At 44.5% G+C, this 14,875-nt stretch overlaps 1 protein-coding gene across 1 annotated transcript; it reads right to left on the bottom strand.

Annotated features, from left to right (window-relative positions):
• Positions 1-1,591: 1,591 nt before the first annotated feature.
• Positions 1,592-3,010, bottom strand: LOC124776388 (cuticle protein 21-like). The gene is made up of 2 exons (XM_047251358.1): positions 2,860-3,010; positions 1,592-2,519 (listed from the first exon to the last, which is right to left on the bottom strand). The coding sequence occupies exons 1-2, from the start codon at positions 2,869-2,871 to the stop codon at positions 1,719-1,721; spliced, it is 813 nt and encodes a 270-aa protein (XP_047107314.1). The 5' UTR covers positions 2,872-3,010; the 3' UTR covers positions 1,592-1,718.
• Positions 3,011-14,875: the final 11,865 nt, after the last annotated feature.

The following is a 14,875-nucleotide window of genomic DNA, read 5'->3' as shown; positions in this document are numbered from 1 at the left end:
TCCAATCGCAGCGCGAAAACTTCTGTCGCTATCGAAGCATCTTATTTCGATTGTGTTTTGTTATCACAGACCAGTAGCAGTTTACTGTGTCTCCAAAGGAACTGAATCACTGTACTTTGCCGTAGCAGGCTCAAATATCAATAACCCATTTTGTGTCACCTAAAACAACAGAAAACAAAGCATGATAGATACAAATTATCGTTTCCGTAGTTTTTACCATTAACGTGTTAAACCCCGATGTATGTGACGTTTTTGATAGACATATCTGTCTATTACGACGATCCAATTCTCATCAATATACATGTGAGAAGGCTTTGAAGACCGTATAAGATGCTGATATTTAATTCATCCACAGCACGCTTAATGACGGTAGTATCCTGATATTGCCGCGGGGGTAGCAGCGCTGTTGATGGCGCCTTGTCACGGATTGCGCGGCCCCACCCCGTCGGAGGTTCCAGTCAGCCCTCGGGCATGGGTGTGTGTGCTGTCCTTAGTGTAACTTAGTTAGATTAAGTTAGATTAAGACACAGTACCCAGTCCACGAGCGGAGAAAATCTCCAACCCGGCCGGGAATAGAATCCGGGCCCGCTGCATGGGAGGCAAGCGCGTAACCACTCAGCTAAGTAGGCGGACATTTATTTTGATAAAAGCATGCATATCGGCTGATGATGAGTATGTAACGGTTCTTTTATGAATAAAGTATATAAAAATCAAATTGTGAGTAGTGGCTGCTATACGCTGAAAACATTCTTTACCAGAAAACAGCCACGGTTCTCCAATAATGTCATTACTTCACAAAAAAGTATTGACTTCTGTACGAATATAAATTTCACTGTCAGCTTATTCAGTCCTAAAATCGTACTGTCGCTAGATGGACGTTAAGAATTAACACGTATACAGCAAACATCTAATGATAGTCTTGGAAGTGAATAATCATAAATGAAAGAGAAATGACTGTTGAAGCATAAGCATTAAATATATGTGTTGAATACCGCTGTGTCATAACTAGTGGCTATGCGGCCCTCCATTCTTCATCGAATGACAGTGATGTGGAACTGTGGCCAGCATTACAGATCATGTCTACCGGAACATATTTATTTTACTCCTACATGACATCTTGCCAGTATCAGTTGCAGAGAGAACAATGGTAAAATAGAATGAAGAAATTCTGGTACCTGGAACGTTGCGACTATGGCTGCAAGAAACCGTGTATTACAAATATAACTTTTAAACTTTAGAGGGAAGTTGTCATATACATTTAAGTTCACCAAATCATGATACTAAAGACAAGAAATTTAACACGAAAAGAAGCATTCTGTTTGAACATAAGGATATTAATGTTTTACCGAATTATGTTCAACTTCATCTCGATATTTCCTTCATTTACCTTGTTTTTTAAGGAGTATTCTATCATAGTTGTATTCGATAGGAGCAGTCTGACAGAGTGATTGACGGACATATACCAGGTCCTGAAAATTTTTTCAGTGAAAAGAGAAAGATGTAACATGACGTGTCCAATAAAGTATTATTACCGAGTATGTCCTTGTTTGCTGTTGGAAAGGAAATAGTAAAACGAATAAAGACATCAGGATTATGTAGTGAAATGGATTTATTGTTGCATTTTATATACAGAGTGCAGCATTTGTAATGTTGAATCGTGTTTGTAGAGCGGCAGTGACAGCATGACGAGCGGAGTCTGTTAGATGAGAGGAAGTGACTTAGTGGATGAGGGCCTTGCCGTAGGCGAGGGCGGGGGCAGCGTAAGCGGCCCTAGCGATGGGGGCGGCGTAGCCGTAGCCCAGACCGGCTCCGTAGGCCAGAGCGGGGGCGGCGTAGGCGGCCCTGGCGATGGGGGCGGCGTAAGCAGCCCTGGCAATGGGGGCGGCGTAGGCAGCCCTAGCGATGGGGGCGGCGTAGGCTACGGGGGCGGCGACGCGGGCAACGGCGGGGGCGGCGACGGCCACGGGAGCGGGGGCGGCGACGGCCACGGGGGCTGGGGCCACGGGGTGAGCACCGGCTTCCTTGTGCACGACGGCGTTGAAGCCGTTCACGGGGTCGGCAGTGTAGTCGACGGTGCGGATGGAACCGTCGGGCTCGGCCACGCTGTAGCTGCCCTGGACGACGTCGCCGTCACGAGTCTCGTGCTGGCTCTTGGAGTCACCGGTGAGGGCGTCCTGCACGCTGTATCCGTAGCTGTACTGGGGGTGGGGGTCGTACTCGGCAGCGACGGCGGCGGGGGCGGCAGCGGCGACGGCAACGGGGGCGGCCCTCAAGGCCGGGGCGGCGACGGCGACGGGGGCGGCGACTCTAGCGATGGCGGGGGCGGCGACGGCCACGGGGGCGGCACGGAGGGCGGGGGCAGCGTAGGCGGCGTAGGCGGGGGCGGCGGCGTAGGCAGGAGCGGCGTAGGCAGGGGCGGCGTACGCACGCGCTGCCAGAGGTGCGCCTGGTGCGTAGACGGCGGGAGCTCCCAGGTAGCCGGCGCGGGCTACCGCCAGGGCGGCGACGAAGACGATGAGCTGCAAAACACGGACAACCGCTGTTCCAGTACAGAAGGCTACAGGTAGAAAACTACTTTCAACGTTCGTCCTTCCCTGTGTCTGACGCTACTGTATCTGTGCGGTTAGAGCTGAAAACTTACCAACATCTTATTACAGCAAAAGTGGCAATGCTCTAGAATGACAATCTAGTTACACTACTCGGCACTTTCCACATGAACAGTGAGAAAGATAAATTTTTCTTCATATGATATTTTCTGTGGTAAACTGAAACTCATTAAACCGCTAATGGACTCTCGGCGCCTGGCTCATACGACACCGCTGTTCTGTACCTCGAAAGGAGGAAGGCGTCGGCACTCACCTTGCAGGCCATGCTGTGAACTGCTGCTGCTGTGGGTGAGCTGCGCTGAGTGTGCCGTCCGAGTCGGCGGCGGCGTCTTTTATAGGGGCGCGACCTCGCAGTCAGACCGGCCGCGGCCTGCTCGCCAACCCGCCCCGGCTTGACCACTTGGCGCAACCCACCGGCTACGGGGCAACTGGATCTGCGAGCGGTCTCCGGTGTCCCGCCCACTGCGGCAGCGGCGGGCCCCGTCCCAGAGGGGCGCGGCTGCCGGTACACGAGAGCCAGGAACCACGCTTTGGGCCCGCCGCCGCCGGCGAAGGACGCTCGTAACTCAAGTCCAAAAGCGAGCGGCGGTGTCGTGTGGCTACCTGCCTCCAGTGAGCTAATCTGGACCGCTGCCTTGTTCAAATTGCCCTCAGGTGGTAAAGAACGCGTACATCACCGTTGGAATAATTTCAAGTATGTAGTCTCCTCTTCCTCTTCCTCTTCTGGGCAAAAGAATGTGGAAATTCGTAGAGGAGTACCTGATTCCCTTTCGAATCCGGTGTGTGCGTTGTGTAGTTGTAAATGTTTCATTTTCAAGTTTACCGTCAAAGCCACAGCGTCCAGGAAAACAAGAGTAGTACAGGAGCACCAGAGGGCAGTAGTCGAAAAAATTCTAATATCTACGGACTTGACGAGTGCCTTACAGTTTCTTATGAGAGCAGCCGAAAGAAAAACTGCGAAAGGCAAGGGTTCCAGGTGCATGTCTTTATCCACTTTTGGTGTGTCAGGAAGTTTCAAATCAGCACATACGCCTCTGCAGTGTGAAAATTCTTTCTGGATTTTATTTTATTTAGCGTATGGCATCTACAGAGTAAAATTGCACACATACTATTAATTAATATAATAAAAGAATTACAAATATATTATTAAATGATTGATTGCAAACAACAATATGCGAAAGATTAGGGAGACAGCCACTGCAGCTAATTAGAAGCCCACATCTAAGCAGGTCACCTACTGAACAGCACGTGGAGTAGCATTCATGATATCCCTCCATTCTCCTTCAAACCTCCTCGCAGGACATTCGAAGATCAGGTGAGGGATTGTTTGTTCTTCTGCACCACAGTCGCATCGTGGTTCATCAGTGAGTTTCCATTTGAGGAGAATGGCCTTAGACCTGCCGTGGTTAGTCCTCACACGATTAAGTCTGAACCAAGTTCTTCTGGGCATTTGCATTCCTTCCACCGGTCTCGAAGGATCAGAATCAGTGATGAGAGGATGGTGATTATTCAGCGACGAGTATTGCCTCCATTCCCTTGCTATGTCGTACGTTTCTGGGAATTTGAGGACTTCGTCTTCCCATATAGGTTTCCTGGATTTTAGGCGGGTAGTTGGTAGTTGCTCCAATATTTTCTGGATAACAAACCCCAAGACAGTGGCTAAGAAATTTCTCCACAGTATCCTTTCTTCCAGGTATGCTAGTCTTGTAAGGAACTTCTGTGAAGTTTTTAAGGTAGGAGATGAGGTACTGGCAAATGTAAACCTGTGGGGGGTGTCGTGAGTCGTTCTTGCATGGCTCAATTTGTTTCTTCCTCACAGCAAACAAATCTCCCACTCTATAGGACTTACAGATCACCCACTCTGAAGGACCTCTTATTCTACATACGTGGAGAGCTTCGTAAGTTGCAGAAACACGGCAGATAAACGATTCGCTTTCAAAACTACTTAAACATTGCATTATCGTAAACGGACACATCTGGACGAAGTGAAACGACTCTTCTAAAGCTAACGACATTGGTGAAGTGACTGTTAGGATTTCATCGGACACCTAAAGAACAACGATCGTCTTACTCGCATTGACGAAAACAGGAATTTGAATTTACATGCCAAAGGAAGTTCATAAGTATTATTCTACAGTTTTTTTTTTTCTCAAGGATGCAAAAAGGGACATTACGAGGTAGTCATGACGAGAATGACAGCGTAACGAGACGATCATTCCGCTTGCAAATGGATTTTCTTTATTTATTTATTTTATTTACTGAAGCAAGTCTGTAGAGCACTTGTCAACGAAAGGCAGAGCTCGCTGTTTCGTCTCAAGGATCGGTACGCAATTTTCACCTGCCAGGATGCTTCAAATCAGCGTATAATCCGCTACAGAGAAAATTCATTCTTCAAGACGTAAATTCCCTGACACACGATATGCCGACAAGTCTGAACTGGGCAATACATTGCATCACCTGTTTCATCTATAATGGATACCGGGACCTAACGGTATTACGGGCAACGACCCTACAGACATGCTGGCGAAAATGGTCTAACACATTTCTCCCGTCGAGATACCCCCACGAAACAGACTTTTTCACAGCACACTCAGTAACCAAGAGTAACGACTGATCATAGTAGTGGACTGTAACGTCAAAGGCACATGTTATTGGCCGATTCAGAAATAGATTCCGCATCAGCGTTGATCCCTCAACTCGGCGCTGACGAGAAAAGAAATTATAATTGTTATGAGGCTAAGAGCAGGTCACATGAAGACATGTCTATTAAAATCAATAATGTCTTCGTGGCCCCCTAAAGAGGACATTCGGGACAAAATTACCAGAATATGAAATTCAATCATCGAAGACCAATTACACGGTCAATATTTTAAAAATTAAAGATTAGTTTTCTTTTAGAGTAGCTCTTAGTTTGCCAAATGTATTAGCCATTTCATCCGTCTTAATATATTAAAATTTTTGCCTTTAATTGTAAAGGTGAAGTCAGACTAACGTACATTTTAGGCTAATTGTCTCACATAACTGTTCACTTATCTTTGTGTAATTATATAATTTATTTTTATGTAATAAATTTGTGTTTTATACTTTGCAATGAAGTCATAAAAACGTATTGTTTGTATTATTATGTACCATAACTTATTTTAATGAGAACAGTGTGGTGTAGTAGTCAAGACAGTGTACTTGCGTTCGGGGGGAAGCGTGACTGAGACGCCTTCGGGCGAGCCTGAGTTTAACACGAACACAGCGATGTCTCATATGGTTCAAATGGCTCTGAGCACTATGGGACTTAACATCTGGGGTCATCAGTCCCCTAGAACTTAGAACTACTTAAACCTAACTAACCTAAGGACATCACACACATCCATGCCCGAGGCAGGAGTCAAACCTGCGACCGTACCAGTCGCGCGGTTCCGGACTGAGCGCCTAGACCCGCTTGGCCACCGCGGTCGGCAGCGATGTCTCCATTGAAAAGGCCACGGTTGATGTACTGCGCCATCTTTGTCCAATTACAGATTCGTCTCTAAGTCAGAAAAATGATTGTTCCTTTTTGTCTGAAACTGAACTATATCCGATAGACCACAGCAAATATTTCAGCTACCAGCTCGCAATATATTTCTACCGAATTCTTCGCTTTCTTGTAATTCAAAGACAGACTGAAAACATTCGAATTTCACCACACGATCATTTTCTATAGAGGCTCGGTGCGCCGACCGATGGCAGTCGTTGTTTCGATGTAAGTCGAATGGCCTCTGTCGACACCGATATTCATTTCTACGCAGCCAACACAGCCAACTATAGATAGCAGACGACACAGTATTCAGCACGTAACTGTTCTCGTAAACAAAATTAGACGTAACCCAAGAAGTTCGAGACCACAGAAAGTTATACGTATCTGAATTTGAAATTGTTCAGATTTTATGTTTTGTTCAAAGAAGCTCCTATTTGCTACTACATACGTAGCACTTGGTGCATAAACGCGCTAGGACGATTATTACTAAACTTTAAGTTCCCCTTTAGGTAGAACACGCTTTTTCCTGTGCAGGCAGTAGCTTGCTTTGTAGACTGAGCAAGCCGGTGTAGCGGTTTGTTCTGCTGTTTTCCAATGTCGCACAGCATATTATAGTATTTAGCATCACTTTGCGTACTTAGCTACGAATCACAAGTCTCTTTGCACGAACATGAGTGGAAGAAATTGAAGGTGTCGTCTTCGACGAAGCAGTATCAGACTCATCCCTCATTTTCAAAATAAATGCAAATCTCAAATCGATTCACAAGTCGCAACTCGTCACGGAGAAATTAACCGGGAAACCGTATTTCTACAACAATATTAGCACACCAGCACACGTTATAGGAAGCTACGTGTCAGGCGACCGGAAACAAGTGGATACCATTCCAAAGTCATAAACGGTATTTCGGTTTTTATCGAAACAGAATATCCTGTCAGTCACCGTGCCGTTGTTCTTTAGAAAGTGAACAACTTGTATATAACCGATTACTTCAAAAGGACCATACTTTTTCATACTAATCTAAATTTTCTTATAATAAAAGGTAGTTCTGACGTGACATGACAGAAACTTTCGCCAATTAAACGACATAACTCGAAATTATTCGTCTCATTCTACTTATATCAAATTTTTTACTTTTTAGTTGAACAGTCTTCTTCGTGTTACTCAATTTTTCGTATTTAGTTCCTCTTTTAGAAATTATACTCACCATCAATAAAGTTTATTGGATGTTAGAACCAGCTGTAAAACGCAGTGGTGGGCGCGTAGTTTCCGCGAATTAAAACGCCTGATATAAGAGCACTGCTTCAATTACTTTACGCCACTATGTTTGAGAAACGTTCTGTAACAACTGAAATGTCACAGCCAATGTACGACGTCGAGTTACCTCGATACATGTAATTTGTTTCAAAGACGATGTTTTAATCAATATTTGTTACTTATAATGGATTGAAACGCATCGATAGCTTACGGAATACTTTGTTCTGGAAAAATGAAACATTTGTAATCTATGATTATAATATAATCATACTATTTAATTTTGATTTTGACAGCTTTGTCCTGATTTTCGTTTTTGCCTGTTTTTGAACTTCTATACCATACCTATCCAAATTCGGCCCAGTTAATATATTATAAATACGTTTCCCACTCAAAATGAAATGGCAAGCTGTGAGACTCTCTGAATTCTATTTCTATCCACTGAATTATGATGAAAATTGCTTTCAGTGTCATTGGACATTGTACGAATAATTATTTGCTTCATAAGGCACTCCTAATTCTGACGTAGGGTTTGGTTGATGCCTTAAGAACGACGTTACAAACCATTGCAGTAAAATAAGGCGTCTAATTTGAAAACGAACAATTCTAGTAGAGTTTGTTTTTATAAAGATGCGGCGTCTGGACGCGACAGCTTTGATTAACACTGGAGGTTTTCGATTCCGTTTAGTATGGTGGCATCACTGACCACTGCCATAGTGGAGTGAAGCACGAAGCTTTTATTTTGTTGTGAATAGTAACAAGTGATCATTGCGGAAAATTTCAATTTGTTTTTCATCCATCTGAAATCACTTCGGGCATATGAATCCATGGATCTGCAGTACCGGAAAAGCTAATCATGAGATATGGATTTGAGAGTTTACTTATGAGGGCTCCCCTTTTATGCAAAAACAGCGAAACATTGGTGGATCCAAGCTGTCACGGTGGTTCGTACCTCCAGAGGGCTGCTTATTGGCTCTAGAAACTCCTCCTTCGATCTCATAAAGCTGACGACGTTGCACTTCATACTTCATTATTCCGCGCCAGATTACGCGTATAATTGTCACTGGAATTAAGTCGCTGATCGCCACGTTGTATCGCTTGCTACTAACCGCTAGATAACAGAGTCAAGCAGGGAACTGGTAGGTATGCGTTATTTCAACAGCCTTTATCATCTAAGCTCTTTTCTATCTTCCTCTTTTCCTATATTCTTAATACACAAATAGTTAATTTTGAGTATTTCGGCTTCTTCATTAGTTTTAAGTTTCCAACTATGTAAAGCTGTAACTATTTTAAAAGTTTCATTTTATGTACACGTACATCTTAAAACGGTGAAAACACGACATGTCTTACTCACTAGGTGGCACGTCAAATAAAAATAGTAGCAAATGAAATAAATCTCATATTTTCATCCAGTTGTAAGCTGATGCATTAAGCAATAGGATCAACAGAATGTTGCAAATAGGACACCTTTTGGCGTTAGTTACGACAAAAAAATACTCCAGTGGCACACTACTCATTATATTATTCTTTCTTTATATTAAAACGCCATATGACAAACTGTTCGAAGTCGGGAGAGCGTTCAGCCGATATATAAGCTCGAAATAAACTGGTATAGCTATGCGTATTCAAATACAGAGACATGTAATCGCCGCGCGGGATTAGTCGAGCGGTCTACGGCGCTGCAGTCGTGGACTGAGCGGCTGATCCCGGCGGAGGTTCGAGTCCTCCCTCGGGCATGGTGTGTGTGTTTGTGATTAGGATAATTTAGGTTAAGTAGTGTGTAACCTTAGGGACTGATGACCTTAGCAGTTAAGTCCCATAAGATTTCACACACATATGAACACATGAGACATGTAATCACGCAGGATACGGCGCTGCGGTCGGCAACGCCTATATAAGACAACAAGAATCTGGCGCAGTTGTTAGATCGCTTACTGCTGTTACAATGGTAGGTAATCAAGATTTAAACGAGTTTTAACGTGGTGCTATAGTCGGCGCACGAGCGATGGGACACAGCATCTCCGAGGTAGCGGTGAACTGGGGATTCTCCCGTACGACCATTTCACGAGAGTACCGTGAATATTAGGAATCCGGCAAAACATCACATCTCCGACATCGCTGCGGCTGGAAAAAGACCCTGCAAAAACGGGACCAACGACGACTGAAGAGAATCGTTCAACGTGACAGAGGACGAGTCTCGTTTCAAATTGTATCGAGCGGATGGACGTGTATGGGTATGGAGATAACCTCATGAATCCATGGACCTTGCATGTCAGCAGGGGACTATTCAAGCTGGTGGACGCTCTGTAATGGTGTGGGGCATGTGCAGTTGGAGTGAAACGGGACCCCTTATACGTGAAGGTACGACTCTGAGAGGTGTCACTTACGTAAGTATTCTGCCTGATAACCTGCATCCATTCATGTCCATTTCGCAGCCGGCCGGTGTGGCCGTGCGATTCTAAGCGCTTCAGTTTGGAACAGCGTGACCGCTACGGTCGCAGGTTCGAATCCTGCCTCGGGCATGGATGTGTGTGATGTCCTTAGGTTAGTTAGGTTTAAGTAGTTCTAAGTTCTAGGGGACTGATGACCTCAGTAGTTAAGTCCCATAGTGCTCAGAGCCATTTCGTATTCCGAAGCAGTTGGGCAATTCCAGCAGGACAATGCGACACCGCACACGTCCAGAATTGCTACAGAGTTGCTCCAGGAACACTCTTCTGAGTTTAGACACTTCCTCTGGCCGCCAGACTCCCCCAGGCATGAATATTATTGAGCATATCTGGGGTGCTCTGCAACGTGCTGTTCAGAAGAGATCTCCACTCCCTCGTACTCTTACGGATTTATGGACAGCCCTGCAGGATTCATGGTGTCAATTTTGAATGAGGCAAATGCAGTGCACTTTCGTCAGAACGGGACTGATCTCATATCTTTTCTCGGGACCATGTAATAGCAGCAATAAGTATCAATTGGTACCCTTCGACAACGCGAGGAAGCGTGCTGGATTCAGATACGACAAGCTGAACCACGTCAGATATGACGACAAGATCACTGCTAAGCCAGTTTCGAGGCTGTTGATGTATCATCAACCTATTCCTGATCTGGGTCTTTCACCATCTTTAGTGACCTAGTTACCAATGTAAAGCTAAAGCCTAACATTCTTTCTTTTCTGTCTGAGACTTCGACGATTCTATTCTCAGTTTTGAGGGAAACAACAGGTGGCCACACCGCAGTACTCGTATCACACCACTTCTTATGTACTGACTCTAATATGATTAGGTGTTAAACAGGCCGGGAGAAAATCGCTGACGCACTCTTGTACTAGTAGGTTCAAATGGCTCTGAGCACTATGGGACTTAACTGCTGTGGTCATCAGTTCCCTAGAACTTAGAACTACTTAAACCTAACTAACCTAAGGACATCACACACATCCATGCCCGAGGCAGGATTCGAACCTGCGACCGTAGCGGCTGCGCGGTTCCAGACTGAAGCGCCTAGACCCGCACGGCCACTGTACTAGTAGGAAGTGACTTCAGAATGTAGCTTCATCCTTGAAACTAGACAGTCATAGAGGACTTCCTAGTTATTTCAGTAGTTGTGATTGCACTGTCGTTAGCTTCTTGATGTATGCGAATGCCTCGTGTCTTTGAAGAGTTGATACTAACTGAATAACCTGTTACATTAATAAAAACGATTCTACAAACTTATCCTTTTAGACACATTTTAATTAAAAAGAAAGATACCGATGTTATAAAACGTCAGACTGTTGAAGTAAAGAGTTGAACCATTTGCATTTCTTAAACGGCCTTATGATACGGTGATTAGTACCAGAATTTAACGACCACTTTAAGCTTCTTGCGCAAGGAAAGACGAGACGAGTATAGCTTAATTTCTTTAGTAATAAAATGTTACGACACCATCATGGTGATTCAAGGAAGCAAGAGACGCCGTACTAAATGTAAAAGTTGGTGGCCTGGAAGATTTAAGATCTTTTATTCTTAAATGTTCATATTTCTTACAAAATAGTTTTTGAAGCACGATTTCTCAAATCGGCACCGTCGTAAGAAGACTTACGTGGGAAGTTGAAGATTCTTCTGCATCTCTATTGAAGTATATTTCCGAATGTCGTTCCGGAGCATGGCAGACATTACAGATTTTTTATCCTATTCCAATCGTGTACGGAAAAAGTGATTGTTTATATGCTTCTCTTATCTCATTTTCGTTAGCCCTACGCGAGAAATTCTATGGACACAGTAGAATTACACATTTTCTTCTAGATTTACCCAATAGGACTTCATGAAGCCAACATCGCTTTACTTTCAAAGAGTCACATTTCAGTAGCCTGGGCGTCTCTGTTGCAATTCCTTGTGAACTATACGCGGAGCGTTTTTGAATTCCCTCACATCTACTAGAGGTACAAACTGACGTCAAGTCCAGACGCTGAGCAGTACTCCAGAACTGTAATATCCAGCTCTTCGGATGTAAATGGAACTAGTTGCGATGATTGGATAGGATGTTTTTGTTACTGATCTACTATGATTAACCTTGCAGTAAATACTTATCTCGATAAGTTGCAATTTTCTTTCAAGTCTTTTTGTTTGTGCCTGGACGTATGCTACATAATTATGAATCGTGGGACGTGATGTGGTAAGCTGATAAGTAAAAGTTGTGTCCGCAGCTCGTGGTCTAGTGGCTAGCATTGCTGCCTCTGGATCACGGGGTCACGGGTTCGATTCCCGGCAGGGTTGGGGATTTTCTCTGCCCGGGGACTGGTGTTTGTGTTGTTCTCACCATTTCATCATCATTCGTAAAAGTAGCTAGACTGGATTGTGTATAGATTGGGACTTTGTACGGGTGCTGATGACCGCGCAGTTGAGCGCCCCACTAACCAAACATCATCATCATCATGTGAAAGTTGTCTAAGAATGGCAGAAATAAGGGGTGATGTTATTTTGTTGGAAATGTAAGCAACATTTCCACTAGGTACATTTCACACGAAATTCAGCTTGTAATGTACGACCTACTTTGTCATAAGGACCTGTCTGATAATTAATTAGCTGCAGCTTTCGGTGGTCTACAGAGAAAAGATGACGTAGCAGCACTGTATTTTCCATGCATTCTGCCAAATGAATGAGGTACCTTAAAAAAATCTGTTTTGCTTTTGGAAGTATTTAGTACTTCATATCAAACCACATAACTCGATCTATCGGATAACTGAAAGTCCTGAAGCTCTTTCAAAATCGCGCTACACCCCTGGAAGCAATCTTCAGTGCCTTATTCAATAGAACCAATGAAGTGGTCGGTTCGTTTAGGAAGTAGTACGGCATGCGTTGTCGAAATGTAACAACAGCAGCAACGTACCACAGATTAGGTACTACATATCCCAAGGATCCGAGCTCAGAATCCGGTCCGTCATAGAATTTTTCCCCGTAAGTTATAGCTTCTTTCATATGTGATAACTTGTATATAAGAAAAATACGAGATTGCATCGTTGTTTAGAGTCAATATTAACTTATAGGCCCCATGTAACAAACAGTCTGGGTAAGTCAGTTAGAGGTCGGAGGAAGGCAAGAGCATATAAAACACAGCAGGGTCGTACTGTGCCACTAAAGCCAAACTACGGGTTGAGGAACTCTTTAGTTCGAAGGTCAACGCCACAGCAGCCACAGACGATCTGGCGACACGGAAACCGTTCTTTGATGTCAAGTAAAAGCCAAAGCCAAAAAACAAGACTATCGCGAAACAGGGGAGATACTATCGCGAAATAGAGTAGTGTGTGTCATCGATATGGTATTGGTGTTGAGACGGTAATCATTAAAACAAAGGCATTTTTGTTGCGGCGAGCTTTTCACGAAATTTCGATCACCAACTTTCTCCTCCGAATGCGCAGATGTTCTGTTGGCCCCCACCTGCATTGGGAGAAATGATCACCGTAACAATACAAGAGACATCAGAACTCGCACGGAAAGATTTAAGTGTCCGTTTTTCCCGCGCGCTGTTCGAGAGTACAACGGTAGAGAAAATGTGTGAAAGTGTCTTCCAGGCACTTAAGTGTGTATTGCAAAGTAATCATGTAGATGCAGATGTAGCCGTAGACGTGGACTAAACTGCAGTACAGATAAGCCAGAAAACAAACTCTGGAAATGTGGTGTTTATATCATGGTGTTCTCCAGTACCTACATACACTGTCGTGCTTCAAAAGGAGAAGGAATCAGCCGCGTTCATTTTAAAGGAGCCTTCGTGCCATTTCCATTGGGGTTTCAGGGAAACACAAAAAACCTAAATACGGATGGTCGGCAGAGATTTGAAACGCTTTCTTCCCGAATCCAAGTCCAGTCTTTTACCAAGGCGCAACTCGCACAGTAAACGATCTCTAACTAAGTGGTCGTGAATAGATCGAAGTACAATCCTTATTGCTGTACTTCTTTCAAAGTAATGACAGAATAAAAGTTTAAAATGTGAGTTATCAGTCTCGTAGTTAAAATGGTTACAAAAGCGCAAATGTGAAAATATCTCACGAAACTGAATTAGACAGCAGATTCGATTTTCCCGGCGTTAAAAACATATGTCAAATGCAGTAATAGATTACGGCGCTCGTTATAGGGTCGGGAAACAAAAGCGTGCCGACCAGGGTGAACCGGTCTGAGGCGCTGCCACTTAGGACGGCGAACTGCCGCTGCTCAATTAACTCCGTCTCTAAGGCAGTTGCTTTAATTTGGTCGCCTTGGGCTTTTTTTCACTTCTTCCAACACTAGCCTCCGCGGTGCCTTTCATAATTCCCCTCCATCTTTCGAAAGATCGGTGCTGCGTGCAAGGCCGCAGTCAACTACCGAGTTCTGACAGATCCCGCCTCTACGGGGCAAGGCCTCCGCCCTGGATGGGAGCTTATATACGATAGTGAGTCGTTCCCAGTCCTCGTCGCTCACCAGTCCTGCTGTTGAAGTGGGACAGCCACGTATCCATGTGAGCAGAGATATGAACCTGTGACGAGAAATTTCCCTTCGGTTTCGTTAAAAAGTTTACAATGGCTTCTCACCGTTTTTGATTAACTGTGGCTGTGGTTAGTATAGTAAGGTTCATTGTTACTTTCTCAGTTGCAGCACTGTCGTCTATCGTCGTCTTGAGGTATGATTGCTCCCTCGTAAATCGGCCAGAGCCGGCCGCGATGGCCGAACGGTTCTAGGCGCTTCAGTCCGGAACCACGCGTCTGCTACGGTCGCAGGTTAGACTCATGCCTCGGGCATGGATGTGTGTGATGTCCGTAGGTTAGTTAGGTTTAAGTAGTTCTAAGTTTAGGGGACTGATGACCTTAGATGTTAAGTCCCATAGTGCTTAGAGCCATTTGAATCATTTGAAATCGGTCAGAGGTTCGAATTCCACCTCGTGCATGGGTGTATATATTGAAAGTGCCGTTATTGTAGGTGATCTCTAAATGAATTAGAATCTTGTTCATACAGCACAGTTTTAGAAAGCATCGCTCGTATGAAACTCAGCTTGCCCTTTTCCCACACGAAA

This window comes from Schistocerca piceifrons, chromosome 2 (genome assembly GCF_021461385.2).
Source record: "Schistocerca piceifrons isolate TAMUIC-IGC-003096 chromosome 2, iqSchPice1.1, whole genome shotgun sequence".
Classification (NCBI taxonomy): Eukaryota; Metazoa; Arthropoda; class Insecta; order Orthoptera; family Acrididae; genus Schistocerca; species Schistocerca piceifrons.
Note: the sequence above shows the minus strand (reverse complement) of the source record. Positions and strands in the feature narration are given on the sequence as shown.